The sequence below is a fragment of the Artemia sp. Qi Xiang Cuo genome, chromosome 17, assembly GCF_049724085.1.
Source record: "Artemia sp. Qi Xiang Cuo chromosome 17, ASM4972408v1, whole genome shotgun sequence".
Classification (NCBI taxonomy): Eukaryota; Metazoa; Arthropoda; class Branchiopoda; order Anostraca; family Artemiidae; genus Artemia; species Artemia sp. Qi Xiang Cuo.
The window spans coordinates 24,171,019-24,192,124 of NC_142810.1; the positions used below are offsets into that span (position 1 = coordinate 24,171,019).

General features: G+C 31.7%; 1 protein-coding gene across 4 annotated transcripts in view; it reads right to left on the reverse strand.

Moving 5' to 3' along the window:
• Rbfox1 (RNA-binding Fox protein 1) overlaps nucleotides 1-21,106 on the reverse strand; it is a 299,703-nt gene that overhangs the window by 22,986 nt on the left and 255,611 nt on the right. For all 4 annotated transcript variants that reach the window (XM_089103487.1, XM_089103488.1, XM_089103489.1 and 1 more), the window contains 3 exons: nucleotides 9,443-9,535; nucleotides 4,703-4,760; nucleotides 955-993 (listed from right to left, as the gene is read on the reverse strand). In XM_089103487.1, the coding sequence (XP_088959613.1) occupies nucleotides 955-993; nucleotides 4,703-4,760; nucleotides 9,443-9,535 (190 nt within the window). The remainder of the gene's footprint in view (nucleotides 1-954; nucleotides 994-4,702; nucleotides 4,761-9,442; nucleotides 9,536-21,106) is intronic.

A 21,106-nucleotide genomic window follows, 5' to 3' on the forward strand; every position in this document is an offset into this window, starting at 1 on the left:
TGATTCCAGTTTTTTCCTAGGCATTCCGTAGATTCCGTAACTGCGTTCTTTTGTCCATAGACAGACATCAAATTCCGTAGATATGCGAAAAAATCCGTAGAAGTGGAAACACTGTTCAAACGACAAGAGGAAAAACGGGACCAAAAGAAATTCACGAGACACTTGAAGAAAACGCACAAGCGCAGAACATAGCCAATGCAAGAGCAAGAACCATAGTTAACCCGAGCGAAATTGTTTATTCTTACACTTTAGCGTAAATGGTCAGATAGCTGACATTTAAGTGGATAAGGATAAAAATAAATATGAATTTATTTTAAATGGATCAGCATTTTATATCTGCAGTATCTTAAGGATTAGTATCTGTTTTATATGTATTAGTATATGTATTAGTATGTATATATGTATTAGTATCTGCATTATAGAATCAAGGAAAAACATAAACAAAAACACGAACTTGATATAGGAATTATTGTTAAGAAATGTAAGGCGACAGAAAAAAGCTGAAAGATAAAATTAGCATATAGTTAGGCCATAAAAGTGTCTAGGAAAAAGAAGATGCGTACGCTGTCTTTCTTCATTTTCTATTCATTCTTCTTTTCCTCATCATAATAAAATTTACTGAATTTGAAATTTCTTAAAGAATGAATGTCTTTTACTATTTTTTGTTCCTAAGAGCAGCAAAATCCTGAAACCACAAAAAAAGAAAAGAAAAGTTTCTGGTTTTTTTTTCTTAATTCTAAGTTTTCCAGAACTTTGAATTTTAAGCACTTTTATTTTCAATTTTGCTATCTCCAATGATAACTAGCAGTTTTAACAGTAAAAATCAGTTTTTATTCTGCAAGAAATCGTGGCATTTTTTTAAATTACAGGCGTACGCACCTAAGTGTATGCAATAGCAAACAGATAACAACCAATAAAAAGGCAAAACATTAAACGTGGGACAAATTATCTCACCGAGCGCTGTAGGTAGGCCGCCAGTCCGAGTTAATAGAACTGGGAAAGCGAAAAAAAGAAAGGAACATAAAACAATTGTACAATGAGGTTGTAGGTTCTTAAAGAAGAAAACATTTTTTTCAGCCCTGGCCGACACGGATATCAAAAATAGTATTAGCCACAAGAAAATACAATATAGAAGTTACTCAAGACTCTTAAGGACGAGGGATAATCGTATAGGGCATGCTTATCTTTTAAAGACCACATAACCAAGGCCGTATTCATAATTTCTGCCCGGGGGGTATTTTTTCGTAGGGGGTGGGGAAACACTTACAAAAAAAACTTTAAAAACGCATTAAAAATTTTATATCCTTTTTTTACGTTTTCACGAGTCGAACAATATTTTTTTTCTTTTTTTTGGGGGGGGGGGGTGTCAATACCCCCAACCCCCAGGATACGACCTTGCCTATAACCCTTTTACAATCCCGTTATATAGGGCATTAAACATATGCATAATTTGGTTAAAAGTAGGAAAGATTATGTCCAAGCATTAGCCTTTGGGGAAAGGAGTTTCCTACGAACTCTGACAAATCAGAATACAACATGAAATCGTAGACTACACGTTGGATAAACCTATCCCAGAGAGTAGTACGCTTCACGCGCGTACGTAGGAGCTTATTTTGGGGTGCAGAGGGAACTGAATCGAAAAAATATAAATATAAGAGAATTATCTTTAAAAATATAGATAAAACCGTAAAGATCACGGGATGTTAGGGGTGCAGCCCAGAGGCCCAGGGGCCTCCCGAGGGAGCGGGGAGGGGCGCACCGCTCCTCCAATGTTTTTTGCATCTGGTGAAATTTTCGCCGACGGCGAAAATTTCGGCAGAAATTTTGCAAAATTGCCCAAAATTTAGCAAAATTCTTGATTTCTGTAGAAAATTTGACATAAATCAGGTAGTGATTCGGTAAAATTTACAAAGATCGTCCCTCCCCCAATGAAATGAGTCTCGGGACGCCCCTACCGAAGCCACCTCCTTTCTTCCAGAGTACGCGCTTGAAACTCACAAGAATGGATTGAAGCTATTCATCTGTCAAAAGGGGTCATAAAATAAAGTACTGATTAGTTAGTAAATTAATCATTTTTATTTCATTATTTATTCCAATTGATTAATATATGGTTGAAGTGTATTACAAATACTTTTTGTGCATTCTTTTACCTAAATTATTTACTCAATTAAGGTACACTGATACACCAAATGTAATGCTATTCTCCTCGAGATGTTCATGTTCTCTTGCTACATTTTGAAAGCCATCGAAGTCATAAAGCAACTGTCTACAATGCTAAAAACATGCAATTCGGTATAATTCGATCACCGTGCAACCTATTTATCGAACATCGTGTTTTTTCACTGACCTAAACAGTTTTTAGTTATCTAATTGATTAGTTTTTTTATTTTTAATCTAATAATTGAATCCTCGACTGTCCAAAATCAAAAGAGGTTAACTCGAATTCCTACCATAACTTTCCAAAACTTAACTTTGATTTATTCTTTTCGAGAATGAAAATCAAGAGGAAAACAGGTTTATTTTGCCTCTTAAATTAAACAAATTTAAATAAAGTTAAAATTTAAAAATAATAAATTTAAATAAACTAAATAAATACAGCCGACAAGCATGAGGTAAGTAATCGCTTTTCGATCAATACTTTCTCTAATATATAATATACTCATTTACCAGTTTTACCTGGTTACCATTTACCTATTTTATCATTTACCGAAATATTTGCATAAATCTCTTCTTTTAATTCTTTGACTGGAATTATCCTCTTTTTTTCCTTTAATACAGGGTTTTTCATTTCGAAAAAAAAAGATGAAGTATTTACAATTTACACACTTGAGAAATCAATGCTCCAGACATTAATTCCCATTTATATTGACTGCGCTAAACACATCTCCCACACGTTTTATAGATAGACAATAAAGCATAAGTTTGATCAGCTGTGACGGCCCATCGAACTTTCCCAGTGACTCTTAGAGACACTTAGGGTTCCTGTCATTTGATTTAATAGTATTGACTTAGAATCGTAAGAAAACTAGTATTAGTTTGAAGGCCGTGTAAGGGACGCAGCAATGACTTATATTTGAGGACTGAAAAGTTTCAGTCTGAAGAGAGGATAGCTTTCTCAATAATATTGGAACCTGCAACTAAGATTTGATTTAAATTTTATCCAAATAAAATTAAGAAATTCTATAAATAATAGTAGCCTACACAGTTTGAGAATAAATTGTTGAATTTAAGCACCCCACAGAGCAAATTTAATGCCAGATTCTTAGCAGTAATTGTTAATGGTCATGGTGAACTGGTTCAGAACGATCTAATTATTATGCTAAAAAATAATGCTGCTATGAAATGAGAAAAAACTTGGTTTAAATATTAAAGTTTCCAAGACCGTATCCCCAGGGGAGGTTAGGAGGTTTTTCCCCCCCCCCCCCAAATATTTGTCTGACTCGTAAAAACGTTACGAAAATGGACATAAACAAATTTTGTATGTGTTTTTCGAGGTTTCTCTGTGTAAAACCTCCCCCAGAATTTTTTTTAGTAAAACCCTTCCGAAAAAAAAATCCTGGATACGGCCCTGAAAGTTTCACACATTTTCTTTTTATTCGCAATAGGCGCAAAAACAGTGAATTCAGGTAAAAAAAAACACCGAGCGAGAGAGGAAGATCAAAACATCTTCTGACTCTTTCGACTTATTTTGATTGCGACTCTCGAGACAAAATAAATTGGGTTTTACACGCTGGGGCAAACCTGGTCATGACACCATCAATTCGAAAATCAGCCTGGGATTGCATTTGTTTAATGTTTTAAATAAATACAAGCTCTCATTTGCTGTTCATGTATAAAAGAAAAAAATAAATATATTTAAAACGGAAGCTTGATTCTTTAACAATATCATAAAGCACTGAATATTTTGGGCAACCAAATCCAGTAATTTCCACTATATAATCTTTAAAAAGAAAGCTAGATAGAAATTGTAATATGTTAAGAATTTGGCGTGGACAAGTTGAAGGATAAGTTCAGCGGATTCGTTTGGATAGTCCTACTTCGCCTCGATCATCAGGAATTACAAAAAGCTTGTAAGGAAAATTCCTATTTTTTATTCTGAAAAGTTAGAAGAGAATTTATTTTTCTTCGATTGATTATTTATGTTTTATACATAAATCTTATATCTTAAGCTGTTAGAAATTAACCAGCATAATTGCCCTCAGCTCACAAAGGCAACTGTCTTTTCACAAAATTTACTTTTTGAGAAGACATTTATGGATATAAGACATAACTCTAGAACCCTAAATGAAATATTCTAGTAAAAATCTACACAAAATAAGATGCTCATTTTTGCTTCTCTTTTTTGCTATCACCAACACACAGATATCATTAACATTCATTATTTTCTATTTTTTATACACTTCCTTTTCTTCCTACAGATCCGTATTAATCAATTACAAATTTTGATTTATGGAAATATCTATCCAAATAATACACAAATAATTTTCACTGTTAACACAAAATAATTTTCTGGTAACACAAAATAATTTTCATTGTTAACAATTTAAGAATACGCTTGAATTAGTTTAAAGGTGCAGTTATAAAAAAAAAATGGCCCGAGTAACTGTTAAATAACTATTCTAATAAATTAAATTACTAATAAAACTTTATATTCTTCAGCTACACTAATATAGTTGAGCTAATCATAAAGAAGGATACTTACCATTTGGAACGGCTGCGGCAGGTTTTTTCGATTGTACACGGGCTGTTGCATTATTTACCTAATATTAAAGGAAAAATAAATGTTAATTTTTTCTTATAAATTGCATTGAAAGATGCCTCGAAAATATATTAAGAATTTAATTATGGCAAGAAATATAGGGTATACATTTAAACAGAAAAGCCATGCTCGATTACGGCTACAAAAGCGAATTTAGCTAAAGCGTATTTATTCAAACATTTTGCGTGTCTTTGTTTATATGTGTTTTACTCTATTTATATGGTAGTTTAAGCCCACTTACTTTTAATTACCATTAAATCCGCAAACCAATCAGCAAAAAGAGAGGCAAAAAAAATCAATCGATTTGTTTACGAATATAATAGCTAAAAAAGGTTTTATTGGTTACAAGATGCGTGCAACATCTCAATTGACTTGTACAAAACTTTATATTTTGCTAGGGGAGTACAGAGCATTTTAATTCGAGAAGAGGGGGGGGGATGTTTTAGGAGGATTTAAGTATGGAACGGTTTTTTTTTCTAGCCATTTTTATTCTCACTGCACTAGCGAAAATAGGCGTTTTTGTACAATGTTTTGCCTTTCAAAGGGAGAAGGGGTTAGAGCCTATCCTCCATCGTAAAATTTGGATTAATATTGAAATATTCGCTTTCTTTTTTCATACTCATTGCTAATAGGATACAACTCATGTTGTAAATTATCTGTACCCCTATATTATCTATGGCCTTTGGAGTGAACAATTGTCGGTAACAATTTTATTTTAAGAGGAACACCCTTGGTCATTCAATATTTCTCAGTCAAGATTTGGAGGACTTCAAATGTGGTAAGTAAGTAAGTGACGAATTTTTATAAACTAGTGCTTCTTAAATTGGCGTAATTATCGGCGTAAATTGGCGTAATTATTGGCGTCACATTATCGTTTTATAAGCCAAAATTAATTTTCTTAGGTAAATCTATTGTTTTTGTCAGCGCATAGTTTTTTGTGTTTTTTTTTCAGTTGTTGCTTATATTGATTTCGTTGTTGTTGTATCCCCCTTATATCCCTGGCCATTGAGCCTTTCGAGCGGTATTAATAAGAGTATAAGATTTACTCTTATACTCGGTATTATACTCGGTATTAATAAGAGTATAAGAGTATAAAAGTATATGAGTATAAGTATTAATAAGAGTATACTAATAAGAGTATTGTATTTCAAATTTGTTTTTATTGGTGAATAAACTTACTTACTTACTTACTAATTAAGATATGGGGGAATAAGCTTTTAATATTGTAGAGCATCTACAATCGCCTTCCAGGAAATATTTTATTTTACATTTTAAAGAAAGTAGTAGATAGGTGATAGAATCTTTTTTTTTTATGAAAAAGACTATTATTAACTGTAACACAAAACAAATTAAATTTTTTAGTATTTAAATTTTTAGCGCTAAGACAGTGTAGTACCACAAATTGCTAGTATCTTGGATGATGATTTATGGAAGTATTATAATTCAATAGGTAACATTATCCACAAGTACCCACTGAAATTTTGTATTGATATACATGAACATGTTTAATGTCTTTTTCTTTTTTTTTTGGCTTGAGGTTGTCAAAAACAAATTTGTATACTTTCAGAGGCATCACAACATAAATAGCAACACAACAGAAAACAGTAATTTCTACACATGCAATACAAAATAGGCAAAACACATGCTCTCGAACTAAAAAATCAGCAAGGTTAGTCGCTAAAGAAAACGTGCCGCATGCTTAAAAACTGAAAAGTACCTTTTGTATGACTAAGTCGTCATTCTATTCATGCAAATATTTTAGTCAATTTAAATAAAATTAATTTATTCCGCTCGATAAATATAAACTAACTCGCAAAATTTACTCCTTGAAAAAGTCATAAATTGACAGGCTTCTTAATTCATGTTGTTGATCATCTGCTGAATGTTGTCAAAACCAACCTAATAGGGTAAGCAAGGGTGAGGATTCATTCACAAAGCTAAAATGGGTCTTAATCAGATAGAAAGTAGCAAAGAAGCAAGACAATGAAAACTTCAAACGGGAATATAATATATATAATAATATAAAATATAATTTTATTTATTAATTAATATATTAATATAAAATATATATTTCAGGTGAATATAAGGATAGTACTTGAAGCATCAGTTTACTACGACATATTGGCCGTTACAAATCGAAGTGTATTTTCTAAGATTTTGATGTTACCGGTTCGAAAAATGATAAGACAGGTACAAAAACCGGTGTACCGGTTTTCAAATCGAACCGGACGATGTACCGGTTCGATTTGCCATATGTCATTATACATCCTACAGTGCCAATTTCATGTCTAGCAAACCACAACATGTCAGCTGTTCTGTTTAATAAGAATTCGATTTGAAGCACCTCTTTTAGTTCAAAGAGTACGAAAAAATGATAAGACAGGCAAACGCACAGTTTTCGTTTTTCTAAATTAAAACCAATTAATAATTTCTAGCGCCGCTGACTGTACAACGCTACTCAGTGGAATTCAATTTTCTTTTTTCAAAGAAGTCGAAGCTTATTTAGATCAAACCTCCTAAAAGTAGGCAGATTCTTCTTTTTTTAAGTACAGAATTTTGAAGAAACATGGCAAGGCAAGTTATTTTGAACGCAAAGGCACCTATTGTGCCTTTTTGGCAAATGTCACACTTTTATCTTCGGTCCAATTTTGAAATTTTTAAAAAGAGATAAAAATGCCAACTAGTACTTTTACGGAAGTTTAGATAATTAATATTAAGATGTTTTTGTGGTAACGTTAGATGGCGCTGGCTGTTTTCGTTTATCAAAGAAGATCTTGAGTTTTATCTATTATCAGGTTAACACCGTCTTTGCGGCGATTGCTCAAAACTTGTTTTCGCAATTAACACGTGTAAGTCAATTACATTAAAAAGATCCTTAAATCTTGAACGAGAAATATTCAGAGAAAAATGATTTTAAAATGTGCATCCCTTCCTGCTACTAAATTTCAAATCTAAATTTTAACGACTTCCTAGGTTAACAAACTCTATCATATCATTCCTATGTTGAAGAACAACAATTATACATTTCACGTTAGAACACGACTTTTTATGTCATAAAAAATTTTCCAGAACAAACAAGATTAAAATTACTAAACTTAAATCCTAAATTTTGAATTTAAAGACTTCCAGGTATAGACGATTCCAGTATAGCAGATGTAAAAATTTTAGCATCAAACAGATGAGAACAGCTTTGATTCAACCTAGCATGTTTAATATCTTGTCAACTACTCAGCGAGTAAAATACGATTAAAATTTCGGGCTCAAAAGATAAGAACTAAAAAAGCTAACTAAAAATAACTGGTAAATGCAAAAAAGTAAATCGAGACAAAGCTAAACATTCTAGCATGCCAAGTACACAGTGTTATAACCAAAATAAAAACTCAAATTAAACAAGACTTTGGCTGGGTTGCAACATTCTCAAAATTTTGGGAGAGAAATAGAAGTTTTAAAAATTTGAACAGTTTTAGAAATTAAGATATCCAATAAACTTAAAAAATAATGCGCTCAAAACATAAGAGTTTCTCTGTTTTAAACAAAAGTCTGTTTTAAACAAAAAAAAAAAACAAAAAAAAACATTACAATAGAATTAACAATAAAAAGGAATATTATGTAAATAAATAACAAAATATTATGTAGGTTATCTCAACAGATGAATCAAGTTTCATAATCAATTCCCAAGTAATCCAAAATTAAAAATAAAATTAGTCGTAGTGTATTTGTGATGGTAAATTAGAAAATACTACACAAAGACAAGAATATTCCCATAAAAGTAAGTTGTATTACATTTTAATGAAAACAAAATCAGAAGCATAGAGATATGCAAAATAACAGATATTTTACCCTGAATAAAACATCCCACAATGATGTCTAATAAAATCTAAGGTGTCACCAGAAATATGGCAAATGAAACATACCTTAGAAATCATATTTAAAGAACTAATATTCTTAGAAACATCACTTCGTTATATAAGACTCCGTTTTTATCTAATTATTGAGATAACAACTTTGCAATTTTTGCAACAAATATGAAGGGGGGGGGGGTGTCGCCATAAAGTTACGTCTTTTGGTTTTAATACTCAAACACCAAAATACGATCTTCGTGAAAGACAAAATTAATCATAAAAGAACCGTGTAAACATATCATTTATAGGGTCAAGCGGCGGTTCTGGCCTCTCTTGCGCCCGGGACAAAATCTTGACTAGCACCCCCCTCCCTTATCCCAAAATTTTTTAGGTCAAATTAAAAAAAAAATTCTTTTATTAACACAATTTTCATTTATGAACAAAAATTCTCATTTATTTAAATCGGACGTTTCTTACTGTATATTGGAAAGGATATGGGAAAAACGAAAATTTCGAATTCAAATTGCTTATACTTCCTGACAACTGTGCCCTGTACTTTATTTTAATGAAAATAAAATTTAAAAATCACAAAATTATTATAAATGTTCAATTATCTATTTGAAATTTTGCACCAGGAGCAAGTGCCCTCTTTGCCCCTCTTCCTAAGACCACCTCTATTAGGGTCTGAGATAGGTGATTAGCCGAGATCTGAAAAACTCATGCAGCAACAGGCAAAATTTCTCGTTTATATTTTTACTTTATAACAACACTACCAAATCTAAAAGAAGAAGAAGAAGGAGCGAAGAGAGAGAACAAAAAGATAAAATTAAGTCATGCACACCTCAATTTTTCTTCCCTCAACCACAGTCCCGTGTAGTTTCTCACGTGCTTTGTCTGCATCTGAACTATTGGCGAAGGTTACAAAACCAAAACCCTACATGCAAAAGAAAAACACAAATTGTAATACATATCAACAGAAATGAATTTTAAAAGAGAGACAAAAGGGATGGTGGATACAAGCTAGTTAAAGAGTTTTGCATTATGGCCCGACCAGACTGAAACAGTTCAATAAATGCTTGCTTGGCTGAAAGTTGTAACTAATTTTCCATGCAACATTTCTTTTCAATAACTATATTGATTTCCAATCACTGAACAAAATAAGACTGAATAGATTAAGATGTATTGAAAACTAATATGTTTTATTGAAGCACAAACATGATTTTACGTATAGAAAAATAATGAAGAAATGGTAATAGTGATAAAATCATGTGGCAAACACGTTACCACGTTACCAAGTTATAACATGTTACCACGACATAACATATTTCTTTTCTTCATGCAGTGATTTATTTCCAAGAAATTTTTCGTAGAATCAGGGGGAAAAAGAAGATATTTTCCCAACCAATTAACGCCTTGGACAGTAAAAGAAAATAACTTAATTATTGATTTGCAGCTTCAAGGAAGCTTGACGTAGTAATCGACACAAACACGTGCAAATTTTGGGGCTAGATGGAAGGATATATAGACGTGACTATCATCAGAACCGATCCTAAATTTCAATTACAGTTGGCTTTGAATTTATTACACATGAACCGAAAATGGTTGACTGACAAAATATTGCCTAAAATAAAATTACTTTTGAGAAAGGAAGATCACAAGGGTATACTAAAGATAGTGCTCGAATTCCAGCTAGCTAGAATAAAATCAAACCGGAACTTGAATTCTTTTATAGTCATGAACCAAATCATGACAGTTCAGCTGTTCAGCCTTGTTCAACGTTGGCTGGACTCGACTCGAACTTGGATCGAATTTAAAGATAGTACTCGAATTCCAGCTAGCTAGAATAAAATCAAACCGGAACTCGAATTCTTTTATAGTCATGAACCAAATCATGACAGTTCAGCTGTTCAGCCTAGTTCAACGTTGGCTGGACTCGACTCGAACTTGGATCGAATTTAAATGTAGTTTCGAGACAAATCTTAACCAGAGACCCCATCTCTTTCGCATGGTGTCTTGGAATCTTGTCTTATTTAATTTCCTGCATAATAATGACAAACGGTTATTTGACTTTATCGAGAGTAAACGAGCATGCTAACAGCATGTTTTTTAAGAAGGGCTAAAATTACAACAGGTTTAAATATCAGAAAAGAGAAAGGGAGTTAAAGCAAACATAGCATCTAGAAAACAAATACCAAAATTAGCTAAACTAGATTATAGTCACATAACAATCTTTCACCCAAACAAGCTTGCAAAAAAGAACACTTTCTTTTTAAAATAAATCAAAGCAAGATAACATATCGGGCATACTACAGAAACCAAATTATTAACATCACCCATAAAACCCATATCACCACAGGCGGTAGTTGTTAGAACGCTTCTTCCAAGTTGATGGAGATTATTCCTCATGGGGTTAACACTTGTAAGTTTAATGGATATTTATAGCCTTTTTACATTTTCAGATGTTTTCACAATTCAAAAATTACAGAAACAGCTCCTGATGCATTTTGTGTTTTTACTTAATTTCAATTTGATTACTGCCCGGACCTGATGGGCAACTTTTGTCCTAAATTTTCTGTATACTTGAATTACAGAAACAGCTTCTGTTGCATTTTTTGTTTTTACTTAATTCCAATTTGATTTCTGCCCAGACCTGATGGGCAATTTTTGCCCTAAATTTTCTGTATGCTTGAATTAAATCAGTTATTTCATGTTTACTGCAGTTTATAGTTACACTGCGAGTTTTCCTTTTGTAAAAAAAATAACAAGCCCAGTTAAGATAAAATCTGGGGTAATATCATATTTTTTTTCAAAAAAAAAGATAATCCAATTTGTTCAATTTTAAGATCATATTGATTTTTTTTTCCAAAAGAAGATTATTCAGTTTATTCAATATTCAAACCCAATAAATAGGAATTTAAATATTTTTCGAGAAACTTAGCACAAAGTTACCCACTAGGCCTGCGCTAAAATCAAATTTAAATGCAATATAACCTTAACAAGACTCAATTGTCAAACCATATTTGTTAGTAGTATTTTAGCATTTTATTAAATCTAATAATCACGTCAAGGAACTTATTAGTCCCACAACAAGGCTAAAAAGTCCAATTACGACCGTCTCAGGCTTTAAACAAGTAGGGAAAATCACTTCGTAAGTTAATCAAGGTTAACTAAAACTCTATGTGTATGTAACTTAATACCTGAAGAGCAACGCACATAAATATGACTTTATAACAAATTTCCCTTCATTCTTTAACCGTAAACAAGACATACCAGTTGTAGTTACTGCAGCACGAATTACTCAACTAACCGTGTTGTCTTGAGTTTTTCATTTCAATTTTTCACGAACCACACCAGTGTAATCTCGGCTCAGGTTCGTATTCTAATAATTCAAAAATTGATGAAATTCAATCATCTTAAAATTTATGTTATCTGAATAAAATTTCGATCACTTTACAAAATACGATCTATATGATCATTTTATTACATCGATTATAAAACCGATCGCTTTAAATTTCTAAATACATAAATAAAGGCAACGTAGCATGTCTAGTAGAACATAAAGAACAAATCTGAGAAAAATATGTATAAACTCCAGTTTTAATGTGAAAATGCTATTGGGTAAACATAAAAAATAAAAATCGGAGAAAGAATTCAAATTTACCTAAGTACCTGCAGTTTTGGTTTGCAATAATAACAATAATTACAGAAATCTAGCATATACTCATTGTTCCAACTAACGCGGTTTTTTCTCTGAATATACATGTTTATACAGAGTAATGAAGAGAGGGGGAGGGGGATGCGTACACTGCTATTTTGTCACGGGAGAATTTGTTCTGGGCTGAGTTGCCAATAGTAGTAGCATTGCAGTTAAGCATTTTATCGTTACTAGATTGCAGTAGATATTTTCTAAAAAAAAAACTTTCTAAAAATGCGCCAATACATATTTTAGCATATATTCCAGAAATTGTGGACTTCTATATTTGAAGGATTTATACTGTTGCATTAAGGTGGGTTTTAAGAGAGTTTCATTAAGTCAAAAAGGTACTGTTCTATTATCTGTAACACACACGCGAAGTGAAGTTTGGTTAACGCTAATGAAATAAAACAAAATAGGATGAAAATATAATAGTTCAGCAACAAATTTGGGCTATATATTTGCATATTAAGGGGGGGGGGGGTAAAGCATAGCAAATAATAAATACGTAACCTAACCCAGCCTAGGTACCTTTTAGTCCCCCTAGACCCCAAAAAACTGAAGTTTAAATATAGTTCCCCGAGTAAATTGATTAACCAATTTCTTAAATATATAGAGGCGTCTCCCAGAACAAGTTGTAACTTTGAGCTTGTAACATCGAAGGATAGAAAGGACATTAATGTTCTACAAAACTGATATAGTTAAATAATTTTCGAAATTAGCATTTTGAAACTTCTTACAGAATTTTGACGGAATTTGAAAGAAGAACACAGATTGGGATACATATGCAAAACCCATTCCACAACTGTTCTTATTTTTTAGAATTAAGCTCGGGGAAAAACAGATGTGTCTATTCATATATTGTTCCACCAAAATGATGGTTAGCAATTTGTTAAAACAAGATTGGTTTTTCCTGAGTTTTCCTGGGGAGTGGGTTAAAAACACGAAAGTGCTTCGACGAGAAGACTTCAAAATTTTCTCCTTCAAATTTTTTGAGTAAACATTGTGATGTATCTCAGAACCTTTATTGAGCTTTCAAAAGACATTAAAAAACTGGGTTTAAATATTCCAAGGGGTGTTGTAAATATTTTAAATCTTTTAAAACAAGAAAGATATCTTTTCATCTTGGACAGCCAAGAATCTCGCTTTATAATAAATAGAACCAGATAAAATTTCCAACGGGATTTTAAATTATCTTTCTGGTAAAAGTTGTATAATATTTAGAATTTATAACTTCGAAATACGCAGTGAAAATATTCATTCTCCGTAAATGAATTTCTATGCTAAGATTGTTGGCAATCTCAACCAATCTTGCAAAATCCTTGAATTCTAAGCAGCTATAAAGTTTTTTCGTCACATCAAACTAATATTAGAACAAGATGCCAGCCAAAGGAAACTTGGTCTCCTAGGCCGTGATTCCTAGCCAACTTTTAAGACCCTAGTTCCAGAGCCTTTTTTGCTGGAACGATGAAAACTTCCTGTCTCAAAGGAATTTATTGCCCAAATCAATTGCCCGTGTAGCAAAGAGAGATCTTGACTTGGTTAGAAACAAACGTGAAGGGAATGAAAAAAAAACACATGGAAATTTACATTTCTAGAAGTTTCTAGGAATTGTGCTTAAAAAGCGGTTTTTAGTGACATAATTCTAAGAACAATTATAGAATTTCCATAATGGTTAACATTTTTTTTTTTTTGGAAAATTTAAAGTTACATTGGACTATATATGTATCTAGACGACTGTTATCCTCTTTTTAATGTGAAATTATGTGGTTTTAGCTACAGTTAAATATAGTTATAGCCGAAGTTAAAATTAGAGTCATAGTTATAATGGAATACAGTCATAGCAGCCATAGTTACAGTCTAGGTCATTAAAGCCAGGATTACAAGGTTTTTTCATAAGTCAAGCCTAAATAGTTTATATATTTCAATGCCTTTTCCCCAATGCCTTTTAGGAGACCCTAATCACCCAACTTGGATAATGGTTTCGTCTATATTTGGTCCCTTGTCAGAAAGTATGTATACAACACATTTCCTATACCTTAGGGCTTATTATCATCTCAAGAACATTAAGTAAACATACTGCAATAATATCAGATACGAAAAATAGACGACTAAAAAAAACGATACCTGTAAAAAATCCAAGAAAAATATAGTTTGGGATTTTAAATGTGTACAACCCTAATTTGTCCAAAAATTTAAAATGCATTATGCTTTCAAAATATCTATATGCCCTAGTATACAAAGGATTCGTCTTAAATATTGGAAGGACTATTCGAGGCGGATGAGCATTCACTCAGAATATTCAGAGGGTTTTAAATCAAATACAAAAATCTATATTTAAATTTAGGAACGTATTTAGTAGTTACAATTAAACATTGTTTTCATAAATTACTATGAAAAAAAAAATTAATAGTAATGATAGTTATTATTGGAATAATATATTAAGTCCAGAAATTAAACAATAAAACTCAAAATATAGAAATTTGAGTTTTTTTTAGTAACTGAAAATTATTTGTCTGAACATATGAAATAAGAACCAAAAAGTCTTCTTCAAAGACCCCATTCTGAATGCAAGTCACTTCAACTGATTTATTTTACAGATCCTGTTGTTTTTAGCAACTGAAAATTAGTTTTATGAACATATCAAATAGGAGCCAAAAAGTCTTCTTCAAAGACCCCATTCTGAATGCAAGTCACTTCAACTGATTTATTTTACAGATGCTGTTGTTTTTAGCAACTGAAAATTAGTTTTATGAACATATCAAATAGGAACCAAAAAGTCTTCTTCAAAGACCCCATTCTGAATGCAAGTCACTTAAACTGATTTATTTTACAGATCCTGTTGTTTTTAGCAACTGAAAATTAGTTTTATGAACATATCAAATAGGAACCAAAAAGTCTTCTTCAAAGACCCCATTCTGAATGCAAGTCACTTCAACTGATTTATTTTACAGATGCTGTTGTTTTTAGCAACTGAAAATTAGTTTTATGAACATATCAAATAGGAACCAAAAAGTCTTCTTCAAAGACCCCATTCTGAATGCAAGTCACTTCAACTGATTTATTTTACAGATGCTGTTGTTTTTAGCAACTGAAAATTAGTTTTATGAACATATCAAATAGGAACCAAAAAGTCTTCTTCAAAGACCCCATTCTGAATGCAAGTCACTTCAACTGATTTATTTTACAGATGCTGTTGTTTTTAGCAACTGAAAATTAGTTTTATGAACATATCAAATAGGAACCAAAAGGTCTTCTTCAAAGACCCCATTCTGAATGCAAGTCACTTCAACTGATTTATTTTACAGATCCTGTTGTTTTTAGCAACTGAAAATTAGTTTTATGAACATATCAAATAGGAACCAAAAAGTCTTCTTCAAAGACCCCATTCTGAATGCAAGTCACTTCAACTGATTTATTTTACAGATGCTGTTGTTTTTAGCAACTGAAAATTAGTTTTATGAACATATCAAATAGGAACCAAAAAGTCTTCTTCAAAGACCCCATTCTGAATGCAAGTCACTTCAACTGATTTATTTTACAGATCCTGTTGTTTTTAGCAACTGAAAATTAGTTTTATGAACATATCAAATAGGAACCAAAAAGTCTTCTTCAAAGACCCCATTCTGAATGCAAGTCACTTCAACTGATTTATTTTACAGATGCTGTTGTTTTTAGCAACTGAAAATTAGTTTTATGAACATATCAAATAGGAACCAAAAAGTCTTCTTCAAAGACCCCATTCTGAATGCAAGTCACTTCAACTGATTTATTTTACAGATGCTGTTGTTTTTAGCAACTGAAAATTAGTTTTATGAACATATCAAATAGGAACCAAAAAGTCTTCTTCAAAGACCCCATTCTGAATGCAAGTCACTTCAACTGATTTATTTTACAGATCCTGTTGTTTTTAGCAACTGAAAATTAGTTTTATGAACATATCAAATAGGAGCCAAAAAGTCTTCTTCAAAGACCCCATTCTGAATGCAAGTCACTTCAACTGATTTATTTTACAGATGCTGTTGTTTTTAGCAACTGAAAATTAGTTTTATGAACATATCAAATAGGAACCAAAGTCTTCTTCAAAGACCCCATTCTGAATACAAGTCACTTCAACTGATTTATTTTACAGATCCTGTTGTTTTTAGCAACTGAAAATTAGTTTTATGAACATATCAAATAGGAACCAAAAAGTCTTCTTCAAAGACCCCATTCTGAATGCAAGTCACTTCAACTGATTTATTTTACAGATCCTGTTGTTTTTAGCAACTGAAAATTAGTTTTATGAACATATCAAATAGGAACCAAAAAGTCTTCTTCAAAGACCCCATTCTGAATGCAAGTCACTTCAACTGATTTATTTTACAGATCCTGTTGTTTTTAGCAACTGAAAATTAGTTTTATGAACATATCAAATAGGAACCAAAAAGTCTTCTTCAAAGACCCCATTCTGAATGCAAGTCACTTCAACTGATTTATTTTACAGATCCTGTTGTTTTTAGCAACTGAAAATTAGTTTTATGAACATATCAAATAGGAACCAAAAAGTCTTCTTCAAAGACCCCATTCTGAATGCAAGTCACTTCAACTGATTTATTTTACAGATCCTGTTGTTTTTAGCAACTGAAAATTAGTTTTATGAACATATCAAATAGGAACCAAAAAGTCTTCTTCAAAGACCCCATTCTGAATGCAAGTCACTTCAACTGATTTATTTTACAGATCCTGTTGTTTTTAGCAACTGAAAATTAGTTTTATGAATATATCCAATAGGAACCAAAAAGTCTTCTTCAAAAACCCCACTATAAATGCAAGTCCCTTCAACTGATTTATTTTGCAGATTCTTTTGAAAAGTCAGTCAAAGCCAGAGAAATAAATATAACTTCTTTCTTCATGAAGGATAACTCATAAATGAAATGACGAGGAAAAGTTTTCAGGTTCAAGCATATGGAAAGCTTTTCGCAAATTGATACAAGAAAAGTAGCTTCAACAAAAGAAAAAGTACAAATTACTTGGCTGATATCCAAGGTTGCCACCTGTTCTATACTAACTAGGGTACCATTCCTGCAAGGTTTTTTTTTCGTACTCAAGGTAATTTATCTTTTCAAAAATGTGTCTTTTTGCTGCGTTTTGATGGTTTTGTCAAGCTCAAATTTTACTGATAGAAGAGAAGCTCTAAAATCGATTTTGCCCGTAAAATAATCACTAGTATCCTAATCATGCCCCATTAAAAATTGGCTTTTGCTGGTATTGGGATTCAGCTAGCGTTAATTTCAAACAATCAGAATTTTTCGTAGAATTTTTCAGCCATTCACAATGGGATTTTAGACCTTACGAGTAAGATATTTTGCTTCACCTTACATACTTGTTAAATAATTCATTTTTTACGTCAAAAACTTTTTGAACCTAGCATTTCTATGGCATTTAGATATTTTTTTTTTTTTGCGGAAGAACGTGAATTTACATCCCAATCCAACAGATTGTACCTTTTCGGGTAAAAATTTTACTGTTACACTTTTTTTCGATAATTTTACTTTTTTTTCACCAAAATCTAGTTATTACTAAATGTAGACCTTCCCATACGAACCGTATAGTTTTACGAACCGTATCGGAACAAATTACACAGACCAATATTATGCTGGCAGTGGCAAACCTTTCAATCCTACATTAAGGGTCTTAGGAGGTATTCTGTCTTACACAAGCCTAAGAACTTATAATGAGCAATAATATTTATTTTTCAATATTTATTTTAATTTTTCGACTAGAATTAATAAACAACAACGTTAATTACGTTTTTCTGTACTGTTTTTTTTTTTTTTTTTTTATTTATGGCAAACCGATTTATACTTAAGACAAATAGAAGTTGCATGGGGAATGAGAATTATAGGAAACAAGATTACACGACACTATATGTGCAAGAGAACTCATTTAGCTTATAAATAAGAACCAATTGTAGCTACTTATTGGGGGGTATTCAAACCCCCTAACCCCCTGGATACGGCCGTGGCCACTATTTATATTTTCTTTGGGCTCAAAAATAAACAGTTAAAATAAACAATGCTTAATTTTGTCTATTATTATGTTGATTATTATTATTATGATTACCGTACTATATTTTGCATATCATGTTTTTTTCTTTTATTTAGCGTTTTCTCTTCTTGTAACACTGCAACGACAAGCTACAGCTTACTGTTTCTGCTTTGATTTAATAAATAAAAAAATACTGTCAAAATATTTTGTACCTTATGTGTTAATATAGGCTAATATCCTAATTTTCTACAGTTACTTAATTTTTTTAGAATTATTAATTATTATGTTTTGTGTGAAATTTATTAGTATATTTTTAAAATTTCTTCTTTTTTGTTATTGTTATTAATATACTTTGAAGTTTGTAGCAGTATCAAGCAGTTTGTTCAAACAATTCGTGGTAACGAACTAGAAGTAAGGAGCGACTCGGCCCAATAGTAACCAAAACTCTAGAAAAAAATTCTGATAACAATTTATACATCAAAAGAATTGAATTTTTATTTTAATTCCAAATTTATTCATTAAGTTAAATGTTGCCAATCAAAAGCTACAAGTCTGACAAAATTTGCTGGATTTTCGAAAACAGGTGCAACACCCCCCAAAAGTCAATTGTAGCAATTCAAAACATATAGTCTACTAGTGGCTAAAATAATAATCAAAATTTTATGTATTTAAAGCCAGTTGCGGATTAATCTAGGTCTTCTGTTAAAAACAAATATCAACCAAAAAATTAAGAGAGAAATTTGCAAGCTTTTGAGTTGAGAGCTAGCCAAAGGAACTGACACTCTTTTTTAAAGTTCTTGCTCAAGAGCGATGATGTTCTTAAAGGTCCATTCACAATAAGATTTTACTGACACTGAGATTTAGCTAGCGCTATTTTCAGCCAATTAGATCTTCCGTAGAACCGCTGGATGGTAAAAAATCTTCATTAAAAATTCTGATTGGCTCAAATTAGCGCTAGCTAAATATTGGTATTAGTAAAATTTCACCGAGAATGGGTCTTAAAGAAAACAACCTGGTTAAACTATAGAAAACCCATTAAGCTGTCAATTATTATTATTGCTAGCCAATTCCGCTTTCCTTCCGAAAAATTTTATTTTTCCAATATAATTATGCTCACAAAGAAAAGAAACTATTCTGATTAACCTATTAAAATTTTATATTTGCAATCTCGTAAGTATTATTATTATTAAGGACATAAAAAATTTCAAAAACTTCATTTTTCTAAATAATAATAATGTAGTTCACAAAAAAAATTGTGATAATACTGTTCACACGAACTATACTGATGGTCTTTTGATCTTTTTCCACCAAATTTGTGATACTTTACATATTTGTGTGCACTGATTTATTATATTCAATCAATACTTAGCTCCAAGCCTAAAATGGTTCCCTCAACAGCATAGATTTCAAAAAAGTTACTACTGACGCAAATATTTCAGTTCAGAACGGGAGTAGAGTGATTAAAATATTGAAATGTTACAAATTAGTCAAATTAGACTCATTATTGACTTCCGATGACAATTTTTTCTCAATAATAACTACACTGTTGAAAAAAAAAACATTATTAACCGGTTGACTTTTATAGTCAACAAAACTAATACGGTACTTGCAAGATTTACATCCCAATAGAAAGAATAAATAACAGCTCTGCTAATATAATAAATACAAAAGCCCAAGTAAGCCCAAGTTGAAGTACCAGTCATAAAACACTCGCATTGCATGCTCATGCGCAGAATGTATAATATGCACACCACTGATGAAAATGATGCAAAATTGAGAACGGAAAAACTCAAGACAACAACGGTTGTATTTCTAGTGCATTTTCAAATGTGCGTTTACCAAAGGTCAAATTAAAAAAAAAAAACTGGAGCCGCCTCTAGTTTTACATACAGTTCTAATAGAGCTTAAGAGAGAGTCAAATTAAAATTTTGCAAACTAGCAGTAATTTGGTGATAAGAAGAGACTATACAACAACAAAAAACTATATCCTAAAGGTCTTTGTATGCGCTCGATATTCTTCTTTCTATATTTTATATTTCCTTTTTTCTATATTCTTTTTTGCTTATTTTCAATACTCCCTATTCTTCTTTCTATTTTTTCTCAAATTTCGCGAACTTAGTTTGACTATTATTAGGCCTCTTGTAGACAAACTGTTTTTCTCCACGTTTTCTCGCGTTTTCTATAAGCTTACATATTTTTGAGACCCAATCCAAAGTTTGAACAATATTTAGCTGATTGCTCGAAGCACCGAAACAAAGGAAATTACTTTACAATAGTAGGCGTTAATAAACCCAATCCCATCATATGTGTTTTAACCACCATTCAAGCTGTGTTTCCCCTTCTACCAATTTTTCAGGAGATCTCCTGGATTCCCAGCCCATTTCCCTACAAAAAGAAGATACCAAAACTGCCGAAAATCAACAGTAAACTCTAGACCCCCAGGAAATACTATTTTATGGTCATTCTTTGACTTTTACACGGCTGACAGCCATAATACAAACATAAAACAAAATTAAAAACTAGTTCTATTGAAAATAATACCGAACCCTGGGAGCCATCTATGAATTTTCTACCGAAAATCAAAGGGATGCTACAGATTGTTTGAATAGAAAAATGCAGACACTGTATTCTAACTTGGACCACTAAACCCGATAAAACACAGACAGAAACTGCAAGTGAACACGAATCCTAAGACAATCCAATTATAATGATAAGGAGGTATGGTAGACGAATTTTCAAATCATTTGTAGCAAAATGAATTCTAAAATTTGTTGCACTAAC